We start from the raw sequence: 15579 nt of genomic DNA, 5'->3' as shown, positions 1-15579 counted from the left end.
ACAGGCTAACCTCTCCCAGTGTGCCCTAAGGAAATATGACTGCTTTAGATTGGAACTCAGCACTGGAGGAGCCCCAGTAGAGTTCATGCATGTACCACAATTCTGTGCCTGCACCTTGTCCTGTCTGTGTTGCGAGTACAGGCGGCCCCAGTGAGCTGCCACTGTTAGATGTTTGGAGTAGGCTGATGTTTACAGTCCTCCTTACGGAGTGCTGAAGGATATAGGCTGACATGTCACCGCGGTGCAGGCTGCCTATGCTCTCACGTTCCCTTAGCGAGGAGATACTATAACTGCAAAAAGGCTGGGCAATGGTTTGTGAACTGCTGGTTTGTATCTTAACACTGTGGCAGGAACTGACACCAAAAAAAGGTCAAGGACTTTTCATTGGCCGCATCGTCAAATGGCCACGGTTTATTGCAAAGAAAATATAGAATATTTTTATGTGGATACAACAGAATTTCCAAGGAACCTTTAAAAAAAAAAACATATATTTGTTCAACGCAAAGACTTACTGTTAGTTGATGCAGAAGTACGTCCATGAGGAGTGCAATCTTGTTGCTCAACAGCACGTAGGAGCTGTTAATGGGACAGCAGCAACAGGCCAGGTAGTACGTATTTACAGCAGCAGAAAGAGACCTAAGGCAAAAAGAAGAGAAATAGTATTACTCACAGGTTTAGTGAATAAAACGTAAAAAAAAAAAAAAAAAAAAAACTACTATCCTTGACGCAAAACATTAGTCCAACACTGTAAACATCTTGGTCTGGGTGCTGGCAGGCTTACTGTAGTCATCAGGAACCCAAACACACTCTTCTGTATTTGTGGTTCCTTAAGGGTGTAGTTTGTCTTCACATGTCAAAAGCATATCTCACTGACAGCATGAGTAAAGAAGGCAATTCGAGGAATAAAGCCCTCATATCAGCTACTTATGTGGAGACTCCCCTTCCTACGGTCACCTTCAGAGGCAACGGGGATGATTTCAGTCCCATCTTGGCTGAGTTTGTGCAGTGTTTCCTCTGCTGAGATAAAATGATTCCCTCTCAGAGGCTCCTTACAACGGCCACGCAGCCCCAGGCAGCGGCCGGTGCCGAGCCAGTCGGCATGCCTCTGTACTACGTCTGCTGTAAAACAAGCCCCGAGAAGATTAATGCCTCAGATAACTGACTGATCATTCTGCTGTGACTGTTACTCCCCCTCGCCCCCGTTTCATCAGTTAATATTTCCTGACAACTGTATATTTTAGCCATTGGTGCGATGGCATGTCCTATCTGCTCGATGGAAGGATGGAATCTGTCTCTCTGGTGCCTAAAGTAGGCCGTGTTTATTTCTACCGGTAAACATTTTGATATCTACCAAACCTTCACATCTGCTGTGAGTTTTCAGTGAAACCACGCTGGCATGGTAAAGGAAAATAGATTAGGCTGTGGCAGGTCCGAGTTTGTCAAAAACTTCCTCTTATTTTCAGAGCGGTCACATGGCATGTAGTGAAAATATGTAAGAAATTGTGTGGTGTCCAAAAGTGACATCAAGTTTCAATACTACTTATGTGGTGGAAGAAGTGACTCTGCCTGATACTCCAAATACAGAAATAAAACTCTGACTTGTGGAATGAGGATCCATGAGGATGATTCTATTTAATGCAGACAAATGTGAAACTTGATCCAAGCAACAAAAATTGCTCAGCTATGCTGAGTGGAATTCCACACCGCTTCTGTGATTGCATTTGGATTAGATTCCTTGTATATAAGACCATAAAAAGAAATTATGTATTTAAAGTCTCGACTACTTAACCGTTGAACGAAATCATGTGCAATGGCGCAGATATCGTATGACCCATGGAGATAAAGTGGAAAGACTGGACTGATTGAATTACTGTTAAACAACAGTTACAAGGGAGACAGATAGAGTTTATCTTAGTCAATAGGAGCATTCAGGTGAGACACAAAAAGGCCGGCAACGGATGTCTTCTGCCAGACAACAGCATGAATTGAACCCTGTGTGGAGCAGAAATATCCACCAGGGTCAAGAGTCACAAAAGTATAATTATACACAAAGTTCCAGCAAATCGTTCATTCTGACGGTGTTGATTCCCTGCAATGAAACCAGTAGTATGTTTTTGCTTCTCTTCTGTCATATCTGGCTGCCATGCCCTTCCAAATGACTCCACCAGCAGTGCATGTAATGAGTATTTGCACTGCTAATCAGGCTTGCCTTTAGTCATCTCTGCACAAATAAGGTGGGTGTGGAAGGCATGTCTGAGTTATGGCCTTACATCAGCTAGTACAATGAAGCATCACAGTGGACTGTCTTTGGTTTCCTACTGCCTAATTGAGCTCGATGAGAATGACACCTGATAGCACACCATCTCTGGGAAACTCACTATCTCAATGCCCCTCGATGGCAGCATCAGAGAAAGATGTTTGGAGCCAATTTAGTAAAGTTCTGCACTCCCCTGTATCGCGTTGCTTAAAAACATGGCCAGTAATCTGTGCAGATTTAAACGCAGGTGAAATATCTTCACAACAAAGGGAATCATGGTCCATCTTAGATGTTCACAGTTGGCCGTAGTTACATCTATCAACACATTGCCAGCGGACTGACATTTCTAAATCAGCCTGGCCTTGAATCAAAAACAGTAAACTGTTAGAGAGTTCTTAAACATGGATCTCTGAGCAATAATGGTAAACACGCAAAAGAAAAGCAATTTAATCTCCACACCTACATTAAAACAGATTAACCGCACAAGTCAGTGAGTGACATTTTACCTGTTAAGGAATCAGACTGAGCAATAATGTCAAGAATTAGAGGGATGAAGTGCACCTGATCCTGTCTTGACCCACAACGGGTCTTTTGGGGCTGCCTGGGTGGCCCACGGTCCTATTTACAATAGGATAGAGACTAAAGGGGAACCAGAGTAACACTAGCTGTCCAGTGGCTGATGAAAAAAAGGCAGAAATAGGTGAAGACTAACTTGTTATTAAACTATAAATTAAGTTTGAAAAGGCTAATATTATTCTCAACACTAAAACACGGACAAGAATTCATGAGGAAATGTAATGCAGAATATGGATGGCTTCATTTCTTTTATTATAATAAATAACTATCTGACAGAAAGCATGTAAAGAGTTCTTTATGCTTTTTGTCACTGCCTGGTGTTATCAGCCCCAAGATCTGTGCTGCTCAACCCCAGTCTCACATTTCTCACCCTCTCTGTGTGTTTCCTATGTGTGTAGTCAAGCCTGACCGGTGTAACGCTGCAGAAATCTGACCAACTTCCAGATCAGGTTAAGTCCTAGCCTCTTAAACAGGGTAAATTTGTGTTCAGGGGAAGAAAAAGAATCCTAAGCCAAAATAAAAGGTGAAGAGCAAATCCATTTCCTTGTGCTGTTAAACAATCCCTTCATTCACTGCTATCTAAATGACATTTAATTCGATTCTGCTGTTGATCTTCTGATACTCTGAGTACTTCCAAGACATCTACTCTGCCTGTTGTGCCGGTCTGGCCAGGTATGAAGGGGGGAGAAATCTGATGAGCCGTCACACGCCATCGTGCAGACACACACACACGAATGGCAGAAAACTTCCTGAAATAAAACCACAGACAGCAGGTCTGCTTTCACAGGATACACCAGGTCATGTGAGACAGAGGTGGAAATACAAATTGGGCTAACAAGCCCTGTTCAAAGGCTCCCAAATCCTTCTGTGGAGGTCACAAGATTGCCTTACTAAAGATTTGCTTTGCTTTTAAAAGCAGGTAAAACTGTCAATGTACAGGAAATACATTTCATTGTCCCAAATCCCAGAAAAATACACTGTTCTTTTTGACACTGTTTATGAAGGATTATGAAGGATTGTCCACTATGGAATATGATAAGATATACTGATAAAATATGCCCAATAAAGACAAGACAATGGACCAAGATTAAGGATTTGGGAGGCTCTGTGCGTTGTGAATTCTCTCGTGCTCGAGGTAATGGGTAATGACATTGGCTGCACACACCCTGATCTAGACATGTCAGTGACCACAGGGTTACACCAGGAATATTAGTGAAGCCTCGTAAGGGAATTAGCTCATTAATGTAATGGTAACGATATGGAATCAGACTCCCTCGGGAGAGATATGCCAGGACCATCTCCACAGCTGCCTTTTTTGTAAGTCACTCTGCTTATCGAGTAGGAGGAGCCGATCAATACGGTAGCAGCACTGTAAACAGATAATGTAGCACACTCCAGGTTTAGTGTCTGTATAGCAGCCCATTAGACCACCCAGCCATTCAGATGATGGACAGTGATAAGTAGACAGTTGAGGATGCATCCCTGTGTTGCATCTCATCACAAGCTAGATCAGCACAATTTATAAATTGACTTTCGCTGATTTTTTTTTTTGTCTATAAGAAAAACAACCATTATAATGGCGTTTAAGTAAAGGTTTTGTAGAACGTTTTTCACCCCTCTATCCAGTCGATATTAGTTAAACAATTTCATGAGATACGGACTAGGTCCATTAAGGCTTTGCAAACCAAGGCACAAAGGCTTTTGCAGCAGTATTATGAAAGTCAACACAAATTCCAGGAGTTCTGTTTTTCCAGGCTGAATTTGTCCTCTGAAAATAATAATTGACTCAAGTATGAAACAAAATATATATATATAATAAAAAGGCCGTTTTAAATTTTCATCTTGGCCGGTTTTATGCCAAGAATAGGACTGACAGCCAAGTGATGATCAAGCTTGATTGTAAATAAGCTACTATAAAAGCTATTAAAATTTAGACATTAAACCATGTGCAACTAGTACTGTGTCCAAGCTAGTTTTCTATGTCAACTGGACTGGGTTTCTTCTCTTGAAGACATTTCGCCTTCTATCCAGAAGGCTTCTTCAGTTCAGAACTGACCCAGTCCAGTTGACATAGAAAACTACCTTGGACCTTGGATACAATGACCTGGATGATTGAGAATCTACACAGACAACTAGTACTGTGGTTTATTTTAGACTTGTGCAAGTCTAAGTCACTGCCCATAAACTTGTGTAGTCATGCGGAAGGGCTTTATAAGACTAAAGTAAAGCTTATTTAGGACTATTCTCTACTAATTACCCTTACTCACCACAGATAAGTTAGACTGGGCCAAAACGCTGCACTTTAATCACTTATGTTTTCCTCAACAGAGCATGCACAGAGAAGAAAAGCTTAATATGCATACTTAATCTAAAACACTGTCTAAGTCCAGAACACTGGAACAGGTTTCTATATCCAGAAATTAGTGGAAGAAGACAATCTTGCCATTTAAGATAATAACATTTCTTACAATTCAGAAGTCTGCATGAAATTCCCACAGATTATAATGATTGAGGAAGAGACTCCCCCAAAAAAATCAATATACACGCAATGCCCTTTAAAAGCCTAATAAATATAAGAAGCTTTTGTCCATTAGCAGAGATTCAGAGACCAGTAAATGCTAATGAATGGGAGTGCAAGGCCATTTGAGTCCATTACAGAGTCCCACTAGTAAGTATGGCAGCCTCTCTGAGGTTATCTACTGGCAAATGCCAGGCCCACAACTCAAAAATACTCAGTTCTCTAAATGATAAATGGGAAGTGTGTGCGTTCTGAATTTCAAGAGAAAAGACTCAATGCAAATGGAAATGTTCTCCATCTCTAAAAGGGCCTCAGCGTTACTCACTTATGCAGACAGGATATTTATTAAGATGGAGCATTTATAAACAACGATGAAGTAGCTGAGTTGAGATAAGGTCAGTCATTTCATTGAACTGCATAAAGAGGATTTAAAGAAGTGTGCTGCCTGTAGGCTCTGAGAAAAGACTGTCGAAGTGCACTCACTAAAGAAAAGGAATGTAATGTGTTAAAATAGAAAAGAACGCTGATTGTTAGCAACTGAAGTACACGTTCCTAAAAGTACAGTACATCCCATACTTAATGTTCATGTTACCAGCTTAAAGAACCTGATTTGGTGATGGCACTCACTTTAGAGGAATACGAGGAACCGCAGTGGGCGTGGAGGCAACAGTGACGACCTGGAGAATTTGTTCCAGAGCTGACAGGCCGCCGCCCATTTGGAAGGCCACTTGGTCTGCGTTGTTCTGTCGAGGGATGAACAGACAAGGGACAGAGAGTTAAATAAATGTTCAGCCATGGGAGGAGGAGACACAGACCTGACAGGGATTATATGATTCCTACTGCAGCAGAATTCTCCAAAGGGAGCGCCGGACTGAAGACCGCAACATGTGACCCCTAGAGTATTCCTGTCTAATGCCACAACCTGGCTCCGACTTGCAGCAAGTCTACATTCAATGGAAGGGAAATGCTCTGGAGGCTCCAGTTTGAATGGGTGGGCTCAATGGATGACCACAAACAACAGCATGACTTGATGTGAAAATAGGGGACATGCCCAAAAAAGGGCCACTTTTAAAAAGTGTGACATCCCCTCACAGCTCAGATCTATAAATTTCATACTGACAAATCAATAAAAAGTTTAACCCTTAAATTTATTTAACCCTCCTGGCTGAATTATGCAGCAGATAGTTTGAACAATTATGTAAAACGCTGATTGTTAACTGACTCATCAAAACTAGCTTTAGCTTGACTGCGTCAGTCTGATCCGTGTTTTGTTTGTTCACATACAGTATACTTCATTCACAAACATGTAAATAGTTAGGCTGTGCTCTCCTGTGATGAGAGAGTAATTAGCCGTAGGTCAGGTGCTGTTGTTACAGTGTCTTTTATAAATCAGTACAAGTGACGACCAGGTATGTTTTTGCCTGGGTTGATGAGGAGGAAAAGATCTAGAGGGGAGCTGCTGATGGAGGACCTTCTTCACTCCACTGCACAAGGCTGTGTTACACTGCAGGTCACTCCTCCGCCTAATGAGGTTACAGGATCCTCGGTGCTGTGACAGCACAAAAACCCAACCACTTCACAGCACTTTTGTTCTGCAGATGGGAAGTTGCCAACAAGCCTGAACACATTGAGAGAGAGGCGCTTTACCAAATTACAGATAAGCTCTTCATCTGTCATTCATTCCTGATGCTAAGGTAACAGATTTCAGTGCTAAACATACACATACCTGGAAGAGTCGCCAAGCAATTATTGAGGCTCTGAGACAAAAGCATTAGCAAAAAGCTAAAGATGCTTTATCATGAACCCAAATGGGGATATGTCTGAGGTTTTACACATCAGCTCCAAAAACATCAATATGATCACCTCTTGGTATCCAGCAACTTGTTTCCATATCTAATCAGTTGCAGTAGCTGAGCTCATCTTAAACCCCTTCTTAGCCCTCCTATCAACACACCCACCTAAAAATCTCAGGCAAAAAGAGAAAAAGCAGCTCTGACATACCAGCTTACAAAATAGAATGAAAGAGGTAACTGGGATCTGCCCAATCCTGGCTGTCTCCTGTGAAATCCAGACAAGAGTTTTTGGCTAGTCCTGTCTGCTCTGCTGACAGATTTATCTGTTGTGATGATGGAACAATACAAGTGAGGGAGATTAGGTTTAATCTCCCTGACACACTATCTTTTAGGTGGTCCCCACAAGCCACGGTCCACAGAAAACAATAAACTCTTATCTACCTGCGTAGAAGTCGCAGACTAAAGTGGTGTGGACTAAGCTAAATGCGGCAAATGTTGGCTCAACTATCAGGCGCAGGTATCTGTAGATGTACTGCCAACTGTGAAAAGTTTTCTTTCAGGATTATGGTGCAGCAAAATATGTCATGCTCCTATTTCCACCACAATCAAATTGTTGTATAGCATTTGACTGCTTTCCACCCAGTAAAAAGCCATCTGAAAGCTGCAGTTATTACACCTACTGTTCATCAGCTTGATTGCATTTTAACAATGAACAAACCAGAGTGTTGACATTAGCATTTAGCGTAAAGCCAAGCTATGTATACAACCATAAAGCTTCTAAAGTATCAACTCCCTCAGGTTGAAACATTTAGACAATATGTGCCGAGTACTCTCAATGGGTATATATTTACTTTAAACATGTAAAGAAAAACAAATATCAAACTTTGCTCTACTTATCTTGGCTATGCAAAGCATTTTATGGTGTAGATTTTTGATGGAAAACAGGAAAATGCTTTCAATAATCAGTGTATAACCGCAACCAAACATCTCACAATTGTATAAATCCAGCTTCATCCTCCAGCTTGTGAACGCTGAGCACACATCAGTAAGGATTGCAGTAAAGATGACTGGACAGCTAATTTCCCCCAAAAGAGCAAAAAAAACACAAATGAGAAGGATAGCTCCTGAATAATACAGCAGGGGGAATCTTATTCAATTACTGTCCGGGGTGACCATTGTTAGCCCAGTTCATTGGAAGCCAGAAGCAGCTGGCAATTCCTGTGACACTGTACGCACCCCGGCAGACCAGCCAGATTGCACTTTGTAGTCTTCTTTCCCCAGACACTTTAATTAAAGCTACAGGGAGGGCACAACCTCCACCGTCCTTCCTCCTAACAGATGGACAACAACTGGCAGAGTTCATTAGGTCCCAGCTTCAACTTTGATCAGAACCCTATCAGAGCTGGACTATCCCTCCCATCTAAAAGATATCACTAAACAATATTAATACAGACAATACAGACAGCTCACAGTTGTCAAGATTTTAAACCTTTACAGTAAAGTTTTGAGAGGTCTACAAAGTTATGTGAGCTGAGTCGAATAAACCGCAACAAGGCTGCTGGAGTAAATATTTTAAACCCTAGAATAAACTTGTCTGTTTACATGATATAACATCATAATGCTTTAGTACACAGGAGGATAAAGCAAATGTGGAAAATGGTAATCTTGCGGTGTTTATCCTACACAAAGGAACTAAGATTATTTATGATTGTGGTTTTTCCTTAAACCATTTCACTCACTGTAATCTTAATATTGCATGCAAGTACACCATCAGCACAGACAAATGGACACAAAACATGACCATGTTTTTCATAGATAATGGGTGAGTGTGTTTGGGTAACCCTGATAATTCGATTTAAGAGTGAAAGAATAATAAACTCAGAAAGATGGAGCATTTCGACGGGAAACTGAAAATTCAACATCTATTTTTCTAGTATCTCCTGCTTGACATGGGGGTGTACCTGTCAGTCTGCAGGAGGCCCACAACAAACTCAATTAACCTACCTTTCTGCCCCTCCCCTTCTTCCCTGTCCCCTGTCAAGATCAATCTTACTCCCCCCAAAACCAAAATTTTACAGCTCTTTAAAAAAGAAATCACTGCTTGAAAACCTTGAACAATACACTCAATAATATAAGTTTAAAAAACATATGGTAATAAAACTAAAGTGTGAAGAAAAATGTGAAACTAATAGTAAAAATCTGATCTGACACAAAATAAACCATTAGAGGCCACAGACAGAGAAAAACACAGTGGGGTCAAACACTAGAAGTGGTGTAGCAGAGGACTGATGAGGGGAGACAACGAGCAAAAAAAAGCAGTGCAGTTGGGGTAGTTCTGGGTGTTGTCGAAGGAATTAGCAGAGAAAATGGAGACTCAATCAGATATGGGGGAGAAAAATAAATCTCTAGGTGAGTCAATGACATGAGAGATGCTTGTTAGGTCAAAGAATCCAAATGGTCCCGACTTGATGTGAGTCACAGGCCAGCCAGTCACGCTGACAGAGACTCTATTTATTTAACTATGGCGGTGGTTTGGAGATTGAAGTGCTCCTTACTGGACAGTTATTTTTGGCCCCGGTTTTACTGACTGCTTGTGTAGGAGCAAAATAAAACTAAATAGTACAAAAATGTGAGTTTCTCTTAAATAGAAAAAGAGAAAGAGCACCCAAACTAAGTGTGGATCTGACTCCTTGCCCGCAGCACTACAGTTAAAGGGGGCCCATCCCCTGTGTCCCACTGACCTCTGACCTCCCAGTGGGAATAGGCAGTGCTGAAGGGAGGAGCCATCGTGTAGCGACAGCTTGTGAGCTACTCACATCTCACTGATCCCCTCCTCTCTCCTTACAGGATGCTGTGCCACCCATCTCAGCCACTTCTTCCGTCGCCTCTCTGGGGAAATTCAATAAGAGCCTCTCCAGACGTCCCCGTCGTTGCTGATGGGAGCCCATAAACTCACTATTGCCACACTCGGAGGCGTAAGTAGTATAGTATGATCGTTCGTACTATAAATTGGCTGGAAATTTATGTCTCATTACAGGAAGTGGGCTGTATTTTCTCCTCATCATAAACAGGGTGTCAGGTATTTTTTAAAAACCTCTTTCAGTTTAAAGATCAATGTAAAATTTTGTTTCAAACCCCACAAAATAGTGCTCCACATAAACCACAGTAACTGATGTCTGCAATTTAAAATGACAGCTGTAAAGAAAATGAATGCCTTTGTTCAGAAAAGTCTTACCATGCCCGGGATTTTATCTGAAAATCCAATTTATTATTGTCTAAACAACTGACATTTGAGTCAAGCGGGCTGCTCAACCCCATGACAATGCCTGCTCTCGTGCTAGGAAGCTCCTCTATTGGTACCATGTGCACAATGAAAACACAGTTAATCTGGTCTTCATTAGTAAATAACCAAAGGCAAGTTTGGTCAAGGTAAGCGATATGCCACGTTTGAACGGTGAAACACACGGAGAGAGCCAGAGATAACTCATCAGTGAAGAGACGTGCCATAGGGCTGGCATGACCTGTGTGCCGCTACAGACTGCTCCAGAAAATAGTACAGAGCGAAACACTCACTGGAGAGCAGCAGATCATTTACAGACACAGAATCACCCTTTAAATAAATGAGCTATGTTGGGATGTATTATTCCAAAAATAAACAGAGGCTGAATAAAGGACACCAACCGTCTTGCTTTTCAAGATTGAAACTACAACAATCAGCCACACTACAGCGCACATGCATAATGTTACAAATGACTTAATATCCCCTGGTGGTTTCCACTCTGCTGAACACTGTCTAGAGAGACATAAATGACAAGAACTTGTCTAAATCATCACGAGGAGAGTTACTGACTGACTGTATTTTGCTCAGTGTGCATTGGTGTTTTTGTAAAGAATATTTAGCAATTTGAGCTTAACACAAAGTAAAAGAAAAGTCTGTCTGGAGAACATATTTTTAAAGTATCAATATAATAATATGGAGGAGAGAACTATAATGTCACCTAATATGACAGCGATTTGTAGTAAAGAAAATGTTAGTATCGTAGGTGCATCTAAATGACAATGAACACACGATAAATTAAGTATATAATGGAATAACATCAAAACAAGGAAATGTAGCTGTGTGCGATCTATTTGCCTTGCCTGTTTCTCCAAAATGCGGGAGAGCTCTCCCAGAGTCCTATCCAGACTGGACACTTTATTGTTGGCCCACTGCCCACTGTCCTGGCCCTGCAAATGCTTCAGCAGATCCTTAACCAAGCGCTGCAACCTGAAAATAAAGGAAATAATAGAGATTCAGATATAAATCAGTTCTTCAACCATTTTCTAATCCTCACTTAGCCAACTTCTACTCAACATGTAAAAGACGAAGCTAGAGGCTACATGGGTGGCACCTTACAGGCATGTAGATCAAAAATGACATTTTATCCAATCGCCAATAGAAAGCTTGTCAAATTTAAGCACATTATTAGTAGATGCCACACTTCTTTTTGGTAAATTTACTATAAAGCTACATTCATGTCATCAACTTAGACAGAAAATAGTTTGTAAATGAATTTATGCAATCGTCCACTCAGAAGAGTTTTATAGTCATTGCCAAATCAATATAAAAAGTAATCTATGTAGCTCTGTAGTTCTGAAAAAGCACTTACTTTGCCTTGTATGGAGAATCAGGAACCTGTGCTTTTGTCTCCACTGATGTCTCATATTCCTTTGCCCTACAAAGTGGGAAGCAGGAGAAAGTCTTTAAATCCCAAAGGCATCATAGTCTTTGCCCTCTGGTAGAAACACAACATAATGATGGTGTCAAAGCACAGCGAACAAGAACAAGCAGAGTTTGTTTATTTGAACCGACAGCCATTTAACAAGTAACTTAACTATAAAAACAATCAGTCAGCATCTCTGTGGGAACAGGTTGGTCAACGCTATCAGCTGTTATCAAGAGAACTTAATTCTGTCCTGTAATCTACCTTCATCTGGGTCATTTTTAACATGTGAGTGCAGTGTTCTTTTCTCCTCTGTGTCAAATAAACATTTAAAGGGAATGCAGGTAACACCAACAGTGTTTCTGAATGCATGACCTCTAAAAAGGTCATGACCATTGGGGAACTGATGACATTACTTTAACAAGCGCTGCACCGTCCAGCGTGTGTGTGATAGAGAACATGTGACACAAGGCGAGGGAGGAAATGCATCAATCAGGTCTTCCCAGACCTGATAAGTAACTATTGATCTGGGTAAGATAGAGCGCCTTCCGGTTACCCATTTCTACACTGATAAAATGATATGATGAAGCACTTCCTGGAAGACGACAGGTGGACCTGTGCATGATCCTCCTCAGGATTTGTTGCATTCAAGGGCGTCATCCAGCAGAGAATGATAATGCAACATACACACGTGGGCAAGAACACTGAGGAATAACACACCCTTCCAAATACTAGTCCAGTGTAGAAATTCAAGACCTAACATTAGCTATTTACTTAAGAAAAAGGATCTAATCAATAAGCCATTAATAGGTTAATAGTGCACGATTAGTGCATCTGAATTGTGCTGCATTTAAGTGTCAATTGCCAAGAGTAATTTCCATATCCCACCAGAGGCTTAAATGGTCGGTATGAACTTATGCTCAGAAGGAAACACATTTTATCTGCATTACTTGTCATACATGACAGTAAAATATCTGACAGGTTTATAATCATGCAAGTTAAATGGGTGGCAACTGTCAATTTGTATCTTATTACCTAAAGTAGCCTTCAAATGGGCTTCAGACAATAAATATCAGTGACCATCAATAACAGTAAAAGCACAAATTTACAGTGTATAGTTGTAGGTGATAACAGACACCATTTCATTAGTATACACATGCACATTCAACATCAGTAAAGACATGCACACCACAAATTCACACACCAACACTGTTTTACTGAGAACTGCACAATGAGAAAAGCAATTAAAGTTCATTCTGGACCATGAGTACAGACTTTTCCAAGAATAAGAATCATTCTGACACCTACTGACCTGAAACAACCCTACACTTAATGTAATGTCTCAACTGGCCAAGATGCCAAAAGCTGTGTTATTCCAGAAAAGGCTGCATTCTAAATTAGGTAAAATCTGATAAGATGTTGTAAAAATCAAGCAGATGCAGTGTAACAATAAATAAGGCTAATCTAAACAGTGTTGAGGCACAATGTTTATAACAGATACCGATGCTGGTCAGCAAAGTATAATTAAAACATTTTTTTAATGATTTAATTTAAAACAATGAAATACTTATGTTCAATGGAATGCTCTTCTTCTTGCTCAAGATGATTGAAACCATAAGGCTTCTTGCAGACAGCTATGTATTTTGCAGTCGAGTTAAAAAATTAATTAGCATACAGATATCAATGTCACCGTCCTGTTTTCAGTGGAGTTCAATCATTCATAACAATAACATCTTACAACAAGTACTGTCAGCATTGTTGTCTTTTTTCCACCCCTCTCCCTCCCTCTCATGACAGCCATTTAAAATGATTTACTTCAGCTCTGGGCTCTGACACAGAGCAGCTCTGCCTCCTATTTGTTGATTACTATTGATTTTCTTTGATACTTCATTTAAAAATCAATAGCTCAGAAGAAGAAAAATAGGCATGGGCCATACACACTTTAACATGGCTACTGTACGCCGATGAAGATTTGGCAATGCCATGGCAGCAATTTTGAGGAAAGCTCTTTGCAGGTGAACGTTGGGGTCCTCCGGATCGATTTGTAGTTTTGCTGCCCAATCACAGAAAGTGGTCATAAATTAAACTCATCAGTGTTACCTTGTGGTTAGCCAGGGTGCACAGAACACTTGCATCCCATCTCCTTGTCACTCATAAAAAGTCCTGGCACCGTTTTGCCCTCCGTGTAACAGAGGATGGAGGGAAAAAGGGGAAAAAAGGTGGACCGACACAAAGGAAAATTCTAAAAGTTATTACCTGGAATTCATCCTGGCACGGAGCTTTTTTGCCTTTTTCCGCGCCTTCAGTCTCTCTTCGCCATTTTTAATACTCTCGGAGGACACGGAGCTGTCTGTCACGATGTCATGGATGTACTTCTTTAAAGAAAGGTGCTCCTAGAGGAGACAAATATCAATAAACCAAAGATTTATTGCCACTCTATGTACTTCAGCTGAACACAGTTGTGAATGACGTAATGGTTACAAAAACAAACCCTTTAATATATGGTTGAAAATACTGAAACAACGTTTTTAAGTGAAGGCCTGAAGTATTTTTCTATACCAGCTAATCCTATAATATACAGCATTATGAATTAGGAGTTAATAATGATCCATTCCAGCACATAAATTGTATTTCAAATATATTGAATAATTTGATATACAAAATAAAGTCATCATAGTCCATTTGTGTACATTGAAGTTATATAGCCTGACTCTGACGGGGGCTATATTGAATGACCTGTAATCTACACCTTTTAATAACACCATTCTACACAATAAGTACCTTTGAAGCTTCCCGCCCATAGACATGCTAAAAGGCAGAAGGTGTCTGGCTCTGTCAGAAGATTCTGATAATTTCATGAGGAGACAAGGGAATGTAACTTAATTTGGACAGCTTGATGTATGTGCAAGAAACCAATTACGCAATTATGCTGTCATCCAGCACCACAGAGGATAGGATGACCTCACAGATAAAGGTTTTCCATTCAGCAGTTGAGCTACCCTGGGCGTGGGATGCCATACTCCCAGTCACAAGTGCTCTTAGTGCACCTGCGCTCTGAATAGCTTTTAATATACGTTTCCATCAATGGTATAAAGTTTACGACTTTAAATGACCATAAAAAGGCAAACCAAATCTGTTTTTCAACTTATGAAACAAGAGTACAAAGAAAAAAGGAGGTGGAACTTGGAAAATGAACAGTTCAACAGAATTGGTGCTTATATTTCCATATGTGGTTTGGTGTGCTTTGTACACACCTCTGCCCCTTTATTCTATCACGTCACACATCAGTCATGAAATGTGACCATAGCTGTCCCTCACTGGGGGAAGCAGCTGTTTTGTAATTTCTCTGAGAGGTTCCCCAGTACACAAGGCACTGACATAATGGAATTATTTCAAAACATCTCTGAAGCACCGGATATATAAGAGTACCTGAAATATTCAGCTGTAAAATATATATAATAATAACACCAAGAAAATAATCACGACAGCCTATTTTTCTATTTCTAGTAGGATAGATTGACTGGACATTATGCAAAATGTAAATGTTTAAAAACAATCAAACTTGGTGATAGACAGGCATCATCTATTGACGCACAGTAACAAAGCAGTAACAGTTGGCCTCAAGGCACAACTACCCCAAAACACCAGATTACAAGTAACATACCCATCATAAAACATCTTTGCTTTACTCTCACACAAACATACTGACAACACATATAAAGGGTGGATAAT

At 40.6% G+C, this 15579-nt stretch overlaps 1 protein-coding gene across 5 annotated transcripts in view; it reads right to left on the bottom strand.

Annotated features, from left to right (window-relative positions):
• scaper (S-phase cyclin A-associated protein in the ER) overlaps nt 1–15579 on the bottom strand; it is a 43870-nt gene that overhangs the window by 13730 nt on the left and 14561 nt on the right. For all 5 annotated transcript variants that reach the window (XM_057051896.1, XM_057051894.1, XM_057051897.1 and 2 more), the window contains 5 exons: nt 14104–14240; nt 11794–11859; nt 11285–11411; nt 5979–6094; nt 513–636 (listed from right to left, as the gene is read on the bottom strand). In XM_057051896.1, the coding sequence (XP_056907876.1) occupies nt 513–636; nt 5979–6094; nt 11285–11411; nt 11794–11859; nt 14104–14240 (570 nt within the window). The remainder of the gene's footprint in view (nt 1–512; nt 637–5978; nt 6095–11284; nt 11412–11793; nt 11860–14103; nt 14241–15579) is intronic.

This window comes from Takifugu flavidus, chromosome 13 (assembly GCF_003711565.1).
Source record: "Takifugu flavidus isolate HTHZ2018 chromosome 13, ASM371156v2, whole genome shotgun sequence".
NCBI classification, from domain to species: Eukaryota; Metazoa; Chordata; class Actinopteri; order Tetraodontiformes; family Tetraodontidae; genus Takifugu; species Takifugu flavidus.
This window is presented reverse-complemented; position numbering and strand designations above follow the sequence as displayed.